General features: G+C 41.1%; 1 protein-coding gene across 1 annotated transcript in view; it reads left to right on the forward strand.

The window, feature by feature from the left end:
• Positions 1–8,205, forward strand: part of tnfsf10l (TNF superfamily member 10, like) — a 53,139-nt gene extending 44,934 nt beyond the window's left edge. The window contains exons 3-7 of the mRNA XM_053860019.1: positions 1,985–2,021; positions 2,096–2,203; positions 3,321–3,469; positions 3,760–3,870; positions 5,006–8,205. Coding sequence (XP_053715994.1) covers positions 1,985–2,021; positions 2,096–2,203; positions 3,321–3,469; positions 3,760–3,870; positions 5,006–5,191 — 591 coding nt within the window. The 3' untranslated portion in view covers positions 5,192–8,205. The remainder of the gene's footprint in view (positions 1–1,984; positions 2,022–2,095; positions 2,204–3,320; positions 3,470–3,759; positions 3,871–5,005) is intronic.
• Positions 8,206–13,786: the final 5,581 nt, after the last annotated feature.

Raw genomic sequence — 13,786 nt, forward strand, 5'->3', positions numbered from 1 at the left:
CCATGTTGGTCAAACATTTCTATGTGCCCGACTTTTACGCTTGAATTTTGCTCTCCATTTTTACTCCACCAACGAAGTTGTGTTTCCAATGGTCTGTCTGTTTTTCTGCGGTCAGAATGAATTTTCATGAAATATGTGTAATGGGGCAAGGAACAAATAATTCAATTTTGGGAGAGATGCACTGCACCATCTGGCGCCAGGAGTATTCTTTAGCATTTGAGCCTGGCCCATGTGTGCCAGAGTGCTTCTCTAGTTGCACATGAAATGCTCTGTAGAACCATACAGGTTTTCCCAACATGTGCTTGTACTTGTTTCAGAATGACCTGTCAATAGTTTTATGTCTTAATCTTCTCTTCTCAACGTGTATATCCAATCATACTTATGTTTAGTTATATATGCTGACACGCTGTGATGTGCGTTTTGGCTGCACAAAGGATTTTGGTCGTCAACTTAGAATGAAGAATAGAACTGAGGAACAGATGAAAGAGTCGATGATTCATGACTGATGGCGGAGAAAGGGTCAGATGCTGCAGTCAGAAGAGGACGATGTGTTGGAGAGGAATAGAGATGTACAGAGCAATGCATCTGGATGAAAGACACATGATTTACAGTGTGGGAAAGATAAAAACAAGCAGTCTGAAAGTTGCCGCAGAAGATATGAGTGCGTAAAAGGGAGCGCCTGAGTAATTGCATCTGTGCGCGCACATACGTGCCGCCATGATCCTGAGATGAAACGCAGGCGAGAGAGGATGAGACAAAGCAGAAGCAGAAATGAGACAGAGAGAATTGGGAGAAGATGTGAGGCCTTTTCAGTTTATCGCAGCGATGATAGAGGGAGGCAGAAGAACAGAGGATGAGAGGAAAGCTGGGTCTTGCTCGTAAACCTAAAAACAAACTTTAAAAACACCAGAATCAGTTGACAGAAGCAGGTCATGCGACCACAAGAATGCATTCAAATGATTGATTTCGAAAGAACCAAAAGCTGAATGTCCTGTCACAAATTTTGTAAATGGAAAACATTATTTTCTGAAAGTGCAAATAAAAAAATAAAAAGATTTCCATTGAAATCTGATTTTTTTTTTCCCCCACAGAGAAGGGATATTATAAATAATCTTAAATCAACTAAGGTTGGTAGTTAAATTCCCAAGTAGCAACACTGCAACAAATATAAATAATAAAAATAGGAGGAAAAACACTGACAAGGAAATGTCTGAAAAGGAACAAAATGCAATCCTTACACCGACCCATTCATATTTGCTGATTAATAGGGTGAGTAAGGACATCGAAACGCGAGAAAAAGCAACAACCGACACATTCACTTAACTCATCACGAACAAGTAAATTAAATAACATTAAACATAAACTCAAATATTTGTTTTATTTCTAGATCTTCCATTTCAATCACGATATGTGTGGAGAAAAAAACAACTGCAGAACAACAAACAAATCTGCCAAAAAGTAAACACCAGTCTTCCAATGTTGATAGTAAACCACAGCGATGAGAAAAAGGAAACTGACATATATAAGTTGAAGCTGAGAAATGCAATTGTTTTTGGAAGTGAAGTTAAATTAAAAGAACCATTAAATGAGCAACACATGAGAAGAAAATAAAATATTGAACAAAAGAAATGCTACCTTTTTTCATACTGATGTCATAATTCATGTATGTAGTCTGTTTGGGTTGGGAGTCGTTTCGATTTTCGTGATCCACTTTCATTTGGGTCGGAGAACCCAGAGTGTGCAGATGTTTGCCTCTGAGAGGCACAACTCAGTTTGTCTGAGCTCAGTTTCACTGGACTATTGAAATAAATATTTTAGAATATTCAGCATGAATCACATTTGAACGACATACACACCCAAACATTGTACCAGAAACACGGTCTGGAGTTACAGGAAAACATGACGGAGGGCGGATGATTTACTTGGCCGTCACATCTTCAGACTGAATGATTAACAAACGTATTGTTTCCGCTTTGTCTTGCAGGTGACAGAGAACATTATCTCCAAACAGACACTTATGGGTGAGCAGCAGTCAAACACACACTCACAAATGCAAATGTGCACACGCTGACACGCTGATTTTCCCCTTCGGCAGAGGCCCGAACAATGCCGAGACAGTTCAACAATACGGGGTCAAAGTTCATGAATTCCGTGGCCCAGAGGCCGTCTGCCCACCTGACGCTCAGAGACACAAGCTCTCAACGTGAGTAGTCTGAGGCCCATCATCGAGCTTGAGCTCAGATCCATGGTGAAAGTGGTGGTTTAAATCCTGGGGGGAAATAACCAGCTCACGTAACTGCTATGCAGCAATGAATCATAGTCACAGACAAACCATGTTAAATCAGGATCTGCTGAGAAAAACCTTTGCCCTCTGGTCATGAATTAACAATCCTGAGTGTGTGTCTAAACCGATCGTAAAAGCAAAACAAAACTGATGTGGTTTCATTCTCTGTTTCTGTGAAACGTTATGTAATCTCAAGCGCTTCACGATCCGACTGTGACTGACACGTCGATGCCCAACCTTGATCTTGTGACTCTTGACAGCTGCTGACCAAGCTGATAGGAAGAAGGTGTGATGATGACTTGGGTAGTAACAGGCTGATGAAGTTTCATGATACAGTGTCGCTCTCCTTTTGAAAAGGTTGTGAGGCTTCATTGAAATGGTTGTTCAAATCCAAAGATTTTAGTGGGATCACAAAACTAGGAGACTTCTTTATGGAGCCTCATAAGCCCATCACTTTTGGTATGGTCCCCATAAATTCTGGCCCCATTTACACGTAGCGGCGTAAAGCATCCACTTGTTTATATGCAAATTGAGAATTCGCCTCTGGAATGGATGCTTTCCGAAAAAGCGAGTGGAGATCTTGAGCAGAATTGAGGAAAGGAGGCCGCTGATGTCATCATATGTGACAGAACTGACGTGTTTTATTTGGATCTTTTTGGATTCTTGTTTTGTAATGGAAAAATCCCTTGGCCTTGTTATTTTTAAGTTTGATATAAGTTTGTCTCTCTGTATGATGCATTCATTTAAATTGAAAAGTTATGCTGAAAAAGTGAAAACAGCCTTGTGAGTCATCTAACCACAATACTACCGCAAACTAACATGCATGGATGCTCAGTTTTCTGTGAGCAGTTACGAGATTTTTTTTTATATGGTGAGGTTGAGAAACATAGCATCAGATCCATTTTAAGACACTTTGGATGAAAGTGACCACTGTAAGTAGCATGTTATGTCGCGTCAGACACCATGAAACACATGTTACAGTCATGGCAATTCAACAGACTCTCATTTCTAAACCTAAAATGTTTTCTTGCCCCAGCATCTGCCAATCGGACCCTCCACCAATCCTGTCGCCATGTGATGCGTTCATGGGCCAATCAGAGCTTTGGAGCGCACCTGCACAACATGACCCTGTCCAATGGGAAGCTGCGGGTGCCCCAAGATGGGCGGTACTACCTGTACTCACAGGTGAGTAGCTTTGGACTGCCGATATCTATTTCTCTGATACATGTTAATAATAGGTATTACAGGTTATTCCTCAAAATACCAGTCAAATGTTTGGATCTCGATTAGTAATGTATGGGATTATTTTCAACTTTCCCATTAAAGCGTTTGGAAACTTAACATATCATTGTCAGATGAAATCATTTTTCCATCAAAATTTTGCCTTGTGTTACAAATGTGGCCTCTGTTCTGCAGTACATAAGCAGGGTGGTATTTTAGGTGGCACTTAATAGACTTGAATGTTTTATCTGCAGATATACTTTCGATACCCATCTCCTGCAGCCAGCGAGGCAGACCAGCGCAGCGTCAGCCACCAGCTGGTCCAGTGTGTCTACAAGAAAACCTCCTATCGGAGCCCAATACAGGTAGCGCCTGAAATCCCCCACAACAGAGCCTGGCAGCTATTATTTAGGACCGGCGCGATATGCTTTTGGTCTATGCCTACGATTCGTTCCGCTCTGCTCGGCTTTTGTTCTTCTTCCGAAAAACGTCTGTGGTAGTTTATTGTTCCCCAGGTCTATTTGACTAAGCATTTCCCTGAAGCCCACATTTTCCACTGCGCAGAGATCTATGCAGATAAAGTGTGCAAGTGAAATCGCGATTTGTCCCGATTTGTCAGAACCGCTTGTGACTTTATTCAAGAATCTCATCCAAGATCAGTTGCTTTGCTGCCGCAGATCATTTTGACCTCCCCAGGCAAGATGAGTGCTAATGTTGAGTGTCATATCGACTGTAGATCCTGTCTTCCTGGAAGCAAGCAAAACCAAAGGTCTGCCAGTATTTGTCTTGAAAATGCAAGGGCCCTCCTTCTATTTCCCAGAAATGAGTATTTGCATCATTGTCGTCCATGAAAGCATGAAAAATGAGTGAATAATATCTGGAGCTGTATCAATAAAAAACAACATATATACATGAATACATTATTTTTTTCCACCATAATAATATGAATGTTATCTTAATATTCATAAAGAATACAAGAGTGTGGCTCACCAATTTATCTGTCACTCAGACACAATGGCAGAAGCGTGTCAGTTTAATGGCAAAATAACTTCCTAATAAAAACATTTTAAATTGATAATGATGCAGAAAAGTAAATAATCCACTTTCAAACCACATCCAGACTGTGTATTTAACAAAGTGACCATGTGGCATCATTCATCCAGTGAGTCACGAGCATCATTCGATTCTCGCTGTTGCTGAGCTGAGAAGGTAACAACACTGAAAATGATGCCACTCTTATAGAGAGAATTTCCTCTGGCCATATCATCAGTTAGCTGTGGTCAAGTTCCCCTATCCAAGTCCTGCGCCGGCCCTGTGGTCTCCCCCTCCCTGCTAACCAGTTCGATTCTCTCAGATTGAGTATCTTTGGCAGCTTCATGTCTTCTCCAACGTGGCACGATAACAAGTGCAAATCTGTTCTCCAGAACTGTAGGATGGAGGGGATTGCGCTCTGAGACAAAAGCCTGACTTCTGTTTACCCTCCTGTGTTTCCCCCCGCAGCTTCTGAAAGGGGTGGGTACCAAGTGCTGGGCTCCAGATGCCGAGTATGCCCTCCACTCCGTCTACCAAGGAGGACTGTTTGAGCTGAGGGCAGGCGACGAGCTCTTTGTCTCCGTCTCCTCCCCGACCATGATAAACACAGATGAGTCCTCCAGCTATTTCGGGGCTTTCCGGCTGGATCTCTGAGTGGAGGTGACTGATGGAATGTTCAAGGGGGTGATGGATGTATCTATTGTTGAGTTGAAGAAATGAAAAGCTGGAAGTCTGTCCTGGAGGATATATCGTCTGTGTGGAGGAAAACACTGAAGGGGAGAGAAAAACATTTTCCTTGGAGGATGGAGAGCAAACGGTGGAGTGAATCCATCGTCCCTGAGCCTCGAGATCTGCACAGATGACACATGTGCAATCACGTAAAACCACATGTGAGGAATCTTTTTTGGGGATTCCTGACGAAGGAAATTGCTTTTAAAGAATAAATTCACTTTCAATTCCATTTGAAGCAAGAAGCCCAGTGAAAAAGCCAAACTAGCACATCAGTGTTTCATCCCAGGCTTTTTTTTTTCCTTGCAGCACAATTGGACCGTTAAATTTGAATCTCAGACCAAAGAATGTACAAACAGTCAAAGTAAACCAAAGCAAAGACAAATTACGTCTGTTTTTTTTTAAGGTGAAATGTACAGAAGAATGTCAAGAATGTTCCATATAAACTGTGGCGATGTATAAACCTAATTATTTTGTGAATATACGGTGAATGGACTTTAAACCACTTGTGGACGTGAACTCAGTCGGCAAAGGTTTGGATTTCCATTTGGACCTGAGCGCCTCTTACTGGACTAAGAGACTTTATGGAGAGACAGAGGCGTCTTGTAGAAGCCAATGAGATGGACGAGCAGAGAGAGAATGAGGGTGCACCTGGTATGCAGTGGAACCAGCCAGCGTTCGGAACTCTTCTGCGTCTCCCTCGTGCCTTTTATTCTGTATGTGCATTGTCTTTTTGGTAGAACCTGTGAAGCAGCATTCTGGTGTATTGTTTTTTGTTTTTTTCTGGGGCGTCTATAACCAATCACAGAGCAACAAACACTCAAACACTCGCTTGACTTGGCTGCATATGAACAAACCACTAGGCTGCAAGTGTGATTGCCATTTTTTACCACTAAGACCTTTTGAGTTTTTTTGTTTTTGTTTTTGTTTTAATAATAAATTCTGGTGTGTGCCGACATTATGACAAAGATTTCATTCCACTTTGCTCTTCTTGGTGTTTAAGTGACTTGAACTCCTGTTGAATGTGTTGCTTCACAAGAATTGGACTTTGATCAACAGGATTTTTGTTTATTCTGAGTCCAGTGTGATTTATAATACGAGCTGTTAAAGTAGCTTCAGCTGTTGCAGTGTATAATAGAGACCTGTGGTGGGAGTGCTTTTCACTTGTGGACCATTATAGGTTTAAGAATCAAGGTGGACCTGACTGCTGTGTTTGCTGATAATATTGAATTGCCATTATGCCACAGTCCTCGTGTCAAAATCATGAGGGTCAAATGCAGTTTAACACACCAGGTTTAAACCCAGTGGGCCTTTGTTCTCCTGCATGCTGGTTGTTCTTCAACCAAAACTAAGCAGGAGTAGCTTCTCGCATTGTAATAATAATTCAAACATTCCTTTGGTGCCATTAAGCTAGTTCAAATGACATTTTCAGATTTGTCTGATACCGTTTTCCGCTGCCCTTCATCTTTCCTATTTTCTTTGTAATGTCAGTGTCGTCATCCTGCAGTCATCTCAGTGTGATCTGTGATTTGAAAAATTCTTGCTGCTCCTTCTGAGAACTTATTTAAGAAAGAGAAGAGCAACAAAACGTGAGAAGAAGTGCCATCACAATTCACAAAATGTTTATCTCTGAGTCCACTAGATCTGACTATGTTCACACCAAAGTCTATCAATGCTACAAAAGCAACTGATTTACATTTGAGTGTGAGTTGTAGTATCAAATGGTTAAGTATTTTGCCTTTCATACTCTGTACTAGATGAAGGGCTGCGTCCCTGAAATACCACGTTGACTCTGCTCTAACTTTGGGGGGGTCAACACAACAAGTGTTGCCAAGTGGTGCTGGCTGTGAACGGTATAGTGACCTGGAGAGCAACCTGCCACCGAAAAACTCACCAATTTACCAACACATTTTTGTGTGTTTGCTGAGTAACTATAGCAAATATGTGCCCATTAAAAAGTTCCACTATTAGATACAGAGTGTAAACTGTTGAGCGGTTTCACATTTTCATATTGAATCGTGTGATTGATGCATTTCGGGAGAGAGTATAACACTTCTGCTTTCAAGAACTGAGTGCGTAAATCATGAGTCTGCATGTGCAAAAGAAGGTCAGCGCTAATAGGTGCCGTTTAAAAGCTCATCGCAGCTTAGAGGATTTAAATAGAGTGACCTCACTTCTTTAAAACCTTCCACATTGATTCAAAAAGGCTTCTTCAAGTGTCGTCGACGGATTCAAACACAAGCCCAGTTGGCTTTCTTAAACCCACCTGCCACTAATAATGATATTAATTCTATTTATTTTGGTTCGAGTGACACATTTCTAATGCTATTTGGAAACTGACCCATAATGCCATGAGCCTCTGAAAAATGTGAAAAAGCCACAAAAACATACACCAGTCTACCTGTGTTCCTCGGGAAGGTGTCAAATTGAGAGGCACTTGAGGCAACGTCAACCATTTTCACACGGCATCTTCGCTCCATCGGTGTCCCAACTGCACACCTACACTGAGTGGTGCAGTCAATTAAAACCTTAGTGATGGAAAAGTTGAGTGCAGATTTAGTAAAAATAAATGCCTGGACAGTATCCATCCTTTGTAAGCAGATCACAACAGTTCAGATGTCAAAGTTCCAGTGCTGGAAAAGACTTTTTCCAATCCATGCTTTGGTTGCATGTGGCAAATAAAATAATGTTTTTTTTTGTTAAATCACTATTATTCTTTCATCCAACATAATATCAAAATCCTGTTTTGTCTCGCTTGCACATGCAGACTCATATTTGCTCTCAGTTATTTGAGCACATCAAAAATCCAAGTCGGTTAGAAATGTTGGAGATTCTTTTTTATTTTATTTTTTTTATTAAATGTGAATCATGGTTTTAATTTTGTTTCTTTTTTTTCAGAAAGAGGTTTACTGCCAATAACACACCAATAAATGTAACGAAAAAACACATTTTGATAAGTTATTTTCCAATAAAATGTTGAATTCCAAACCTGTTGTGAAGTGTTTCAGTATTTGATGCACATGTCTGTGGCTGAAACCTTATCACGTCTTCACTGTTTTTTAAAATTCAAATTGAGCAAAGTTTTGCATTCTGTATTATGTTATTTATTGATTTATTTCAGTGTAAATATTTTGTTTTACTACTAGTTTCATTTAATTCAACAACTTAATGGTGCAGTATTTTAATTCAATTAAGCAAATGTTGTCATTTAATTTGTGTGTGGGGACTTGTTTTTCCTACCTTGTGAGCACCTATTCTTAACAAAATACTATCCCTGCGAGGACCTACTTTGGACATTTGGCTGAACCCCAAGAGGTTAAGCCTCCATTTGAGACTGCAAAATAACGGGGGCATATTGAGGTTGAGGTTTGGCGGCCTGGTAAAGGTGAGCCATGTGTTTTGGATGGCTAGGTTCAGAGGGAGAGGCTGGGGAAAGAGTTATGGCAATGAGAAACCTCACAATGTCCCAACAAGGATAGATAGTCGAACTTATGCGGGAGATCGCGAATGAGTGAATGGTTTATACATTTTATTATTTTTAAAATTTGACAATACTTTACCTTTAGATGAATATTACATTTCATAAGGGGCCAGGTTATAGATTGTGACCGTTGAAAAGGGCCATCAAACCCAAAGAAAGCAGGGTAAGAGAAACTTGAAAATAAAAATCAGGTGATGATATCATGTGTGATTATCAAATGACACTTTAAAAATGCACAGAAATTGTTGGCTTGTTATGTTTTATTTCATTTAAACCCCATTCCATTTAAAGATTGTCAATGTGTCTCACACATTTCACAAATATACAATTCTAACTCATACAATCTACTTTCAATTCTGATGTATTTTAAGGGACAAAAAATACTCCTAAAATAGCCAACAGAAAAGACGAACTATTAAGAAAACGAGAAAGTGATGTTTGAATGTGAATGAACAGAACACAAGGCACAAGACAAAAATGTCACAGGCAATGTCACTTTTATAGTTCTACTCTGACTCCAGGAGGGCCACATTAATACAGTCAGAGGGCCACACTTTGCTGAGCTCAGCTTTATCATGTCTACACGTTGTGTTTAGCTTTATCATGTCTACACGCTGACCTCCAGGTTTCCTGTGCTAAGGGAGGAAACCAGAGTGTCAGATTTGACCCATGTGGGAGGGAGGCTGCTGCGAGCCCAACTTCTTCACAGTGTTGCACATTGCACATGTAGAAGTTGCACATATAGAAGTACACAAATTCAATTTTGTACTGTCTTGTCAGTTTAATGAAGCATTCACCAGCTGGTCTGGATACAGGCATCTAAAAGAATGAGTGAACAAAAAGTCAATTTGTCAAATAACACAGACCACATAATCTTCACAGCCATCCCAAATAAAAAGTAATTCAGACCACTTCTCCTTGTTTTCTGCTCTCCCTGAGATCACGCTTCTTTGGTGTCTTTTCCCACAACGATCCTTCACGAACATTCAGACAGCATGTTGGGACACAGTGTCCCTCAGCAAGCCAAGATTTCTGTGCAAGGAAGTAACCAAACACACATGAAGGAACTGCAGACACACACCACGGGTGTCAAAACGGACTCACACCCTGACACTCTGCGTGTCTTGGATTATAAAAGGCAATTTATTCTGATGCTTCAAATGGGATGAACATTAAAGTTGCCATCAGATTTAGATTAAGAGTGAATTCCAGTTCCTTCCTTAATCCTCAACCACCGTCTTCAACCTCAAAAATGCACGCTGCCGTGAAGTAGGACTGTCCGAATTCTCAGGAAGTGAAGTTGAGGAGCAAGACTGAGGTATGAAGTATCTTCCTGAATTTTGAGATTCACCAGCACCTACCTGAGGGTTGAGGGATACCCAGAACGCTTCGCATTTGTATTTTCAGCCAATAAAAAATGGGGTTCAAAGTGGCAAAGAAAGCAAGCTACAAATGTCTTTTCTTTGTCAGCGGAGATATAAATATTACAAAAAGCATTGTAGTATTGTTAATCACTCATTGTTGCATTCATTTTTTGTTTTTTTGTGGAGGTTCCTCTGAATCGACAGACTGAACGCTGCTTTTGTGTAAATTCTGCCCCCACAGTCTGAGGAAGTAGCTGCATTTTAGGGGCGTCCCATTCTAACTCATGTGTAGGCCTGAACACTTTCTTGAGGGTGACTGAGCTGGAGGGTTATGGGTTGAGAAATAAGGGCGGAATTCACCCAAGCATTGATGATCACTTTCATATTAACATCGGAACACCTTACTTTTGGCGACAGAGACAGGAGGAAGCAAACGTGACAAAGCATGACGCAGCAAACCCTATTGACATCCAAGTGGTTATTGAAAAGGCAGGTCATAGCCGAGCGAAGATGTCAACATAGCTTTGTGTCGATGACACACCTCCTTTAAGTGCCACTCTGTTTTGAAGCATGAGCGTCACTAAGTTGTGTTCAACGTGGACTCTTGTCACTTTGAAGAAGGTGCAGCACTTGAAGAACATGAGAAGGCAATACATATTGAAGGCACACAGTTGAAAGGGCAGGAGTTAAGTGCCATTCAAGGTTACCATCCTGTTTTGAGATGCAGGAGACTCAAGTGCGTGGCTGGTTCAGTGAATGTACCCACGTGGAAGGGAAAGATGCTGTTAATTCTAACAGCGCACAGCAATTACAAAAGATCAACATTTACAACTGAACCGACAGCGACTCTCTCCTTCAAAGTCTCTTCAAGTCGAAGATGAACCTGTTGATCTCAAGCGTCTTCCAAAGGCATAACTGCGTCTTCAAGTAGTAGTTTATGACTCATGTCATGTATGGAATGCACAGTTTTAGTGTCACTTCCAAATATCACTGCGGGAACAGGGCGTAGCAACAATTGCTGCGCAGAAGAACTCCAGAGGGAATCAGGGAGATACACTGTTGGAAAACATGACGGATAAACAGTCTTAACATTTCACTAATGGAATTCAAATGTTTTGTTTTTAGCCCCAAAACTAGAGGGAAATGGAGAGCAAGAGAGTCAATCGCTGAGCTCGCTGAGCATTCATCTACAATGGAGTGGATCATATGGGGTTGAGACTAAAGTCACTAAGTTGCACACACCTTTCTATGCTTTACACGACCATCCACTTGGGAGCAGACGCAAACATCCATGTAAAGGGAAGCCAATGGAGTGCCATCTGAAATCCAAATAGTTGTTTAAATTCAAGTTCTCCCTTCAGTTACTAGGAGTTCAATGAGGGCCCTCGAAGGACTTCCAAAAGGGACACGTGAGCATCACAAGAGGGCAAATTTCAGCTCATTCTCTAACTGTTTCTATTGGAAGGACACTACTTTTATGTACGTTAGATCATTTTTTTTTATTTTTTTTTATCCGTCGCTACAGAGTTCAGTCCAAGGGCTTTTTGTGTTTGAAACACTAATACAGTTCAATTTGCGTTTAGAGGTCAATTCAAAACCCTATGCAATTTGTTACCTGTCCCCACACATTGAGATGAAGTCTACCGGTGATCGTTGTGTGTGTGTTGCGCGTTGTGATAGTTCCATAGCATGAGGTTTCTGCCTCACCGTGGATCAAGAATCACTTCCTCCTGGTCAGAAATCTTGTGGGATCACACGTGATAAAATGAGGTAGAACCACCTCAACGAAAACCCAACTCATAACATGAAATGTGATTTTATTTTTTTACAGGAAGACACATCATTACATAATGACAGTGTGACATTTGCCTCTCGCCCAGCCAGAATGTGCCTCCTGGACACTTTTTATCGCCATGAATTCAATAAACATCCTCCTCGGCTTCCTTGTTTCTCTGTCAGATCACTTCTTGAGTTGGTCCTGTTCCACTCTACATCACAGTACGCGTTGGGAATTCCGTAACTAATTTAACATGTTTAACATTTACGATTTTTGACCCAACCATTTTCAGAGCTGGACACATTCACTCGCAACACTCCCCATACACAAGGATTATCTCATCAGATAATCTATAACAGTTCCGTTCATTGGGGTTTACCTCCCATCCTTGGTTGAGAAGGAGCAATATTGGGCCAAAAAGCGTTGTAATGTGTGTGGCCGCCTTATATACCTTTCCCCACCTGAGACTTTTCATTCCCACCATCTGTTCCATGCAGTTGGCACTGGATGATTTTGGCCTTCCATCCGTGCAATAGCATTTTAATGGGACGTGTTTTATTCTGAGATTTCATGCTCTTGGCATATTTTGATCTGTAACCTCAAGGACTTTGTGATGGTTTGTCTTGTGTGTGGTCTGAGTGTCCTTCCTGTCGGTGCTTGTCGTTCTTTGCAGAGGCGCTGGTCATGTTTCTTCAATTTCCTGCCTTTTATTTCTCCTCTGTGCTGACGTTACCAGTGACATTTAAACCGCTTCAGTTCTGAGCGTTTGTCAAGTTTTCAATCATTTTAATCATTATTACCAAATGCTGTTATTAATAATAATATTATATTATAAGTAACATATGCCAGATTCTGCTGTCATATGAAGCTGGATCCATTATTCTATATATTGCAAGTACACTGGATTCATTCACAAAATCTAAATAGAACTTTTCATTTTGCACAAGTCTTGTGTGTAGGCACTTGTGTTCCTTCTAGACATTGTCATGTCTTCCTTTGTTTCCTCCCACTTCAAATCCAGCTGTGGTCCTCTGGACCTGGGTGGAATTTGCATGTTCTCCCTGTGTCTGTATGGGTTTACTCCAGGTACTCCGGTTTCCTACCACAGCCCAAAGGCCGCTGGGATAGGCTCCAGCACTCCGTTAACTGAAGATGTGCGTTGTGTGTGTAAAATGTACTGGTACTTGGTTCCTGTTTTACTCTTTCTCTCACCATCTGAGAGACTTCTGACCTCCACATTATCTTCTGTTTTATACTGTTGCTCCATGTGTTTTTTTGACCCGTTTCTTGAGCGAGTGCTTCCTACAATGTGTTTCTGTTCTTGTTTTATTTCTTACATGTTCTTGATTCTGCTGTTTGACTCCGTTTTCAGATTCCTGGTTCGGTGATGCCCTCGGCTCTCCTTATTGTCACTTTATTTGGATTCGCTAAACTGCTTAATTTTATTTCCTTGTGTCCTTGGAGTCTCTCTGAAGTCCACATAACCATATGCACTTGTTCCGCTTTGTTCAGTTCCTCACACAGTGTCCCTAGTTGATAGATCAACCTTTTGAAAACAAAGTACGTTGGTCAATCATCAGTTCTGCACTCAGAGGTGTAGGAATACAAAACAAAGGTGGCTCAAAGAGTTTTGTTCGACAAGCACTCATGTTTTCATCCATCTCAGGAAGTGAAGCAAAGCAATGTCCAATTTATACTTGCCAACTGTGTGGGGTTCATTCCCATCTGAGTGCAGTCTAGTTAAACTGGCTTCAATATTCCGAAATATTCTGGATACCATCCTCCCTGAAGACCAAACACATTCTCAGCTCCTCACACTCCCGAGGTAAAATGAGAGCTGTCCAAGTTGAGGCTCGACAGCTCCACTGGTCCAGACCACATTCGCCCTGGGGTACTGA

This window comes from Synchiropus splendidus, chromosome 3 (assembly GCF_027744825.2).
Source record: "Synchiropus splendidus isolate RoL2022-P1 chromosome 3, RoL_Sspl_1.0, whole genome shotgun sequence".
NCBI lineage: Eukaryota > Metazoa > Chordata > Actinopteri > Syngnathiformes > Callionymidae > Synchiropus > Synchiropus splendidus.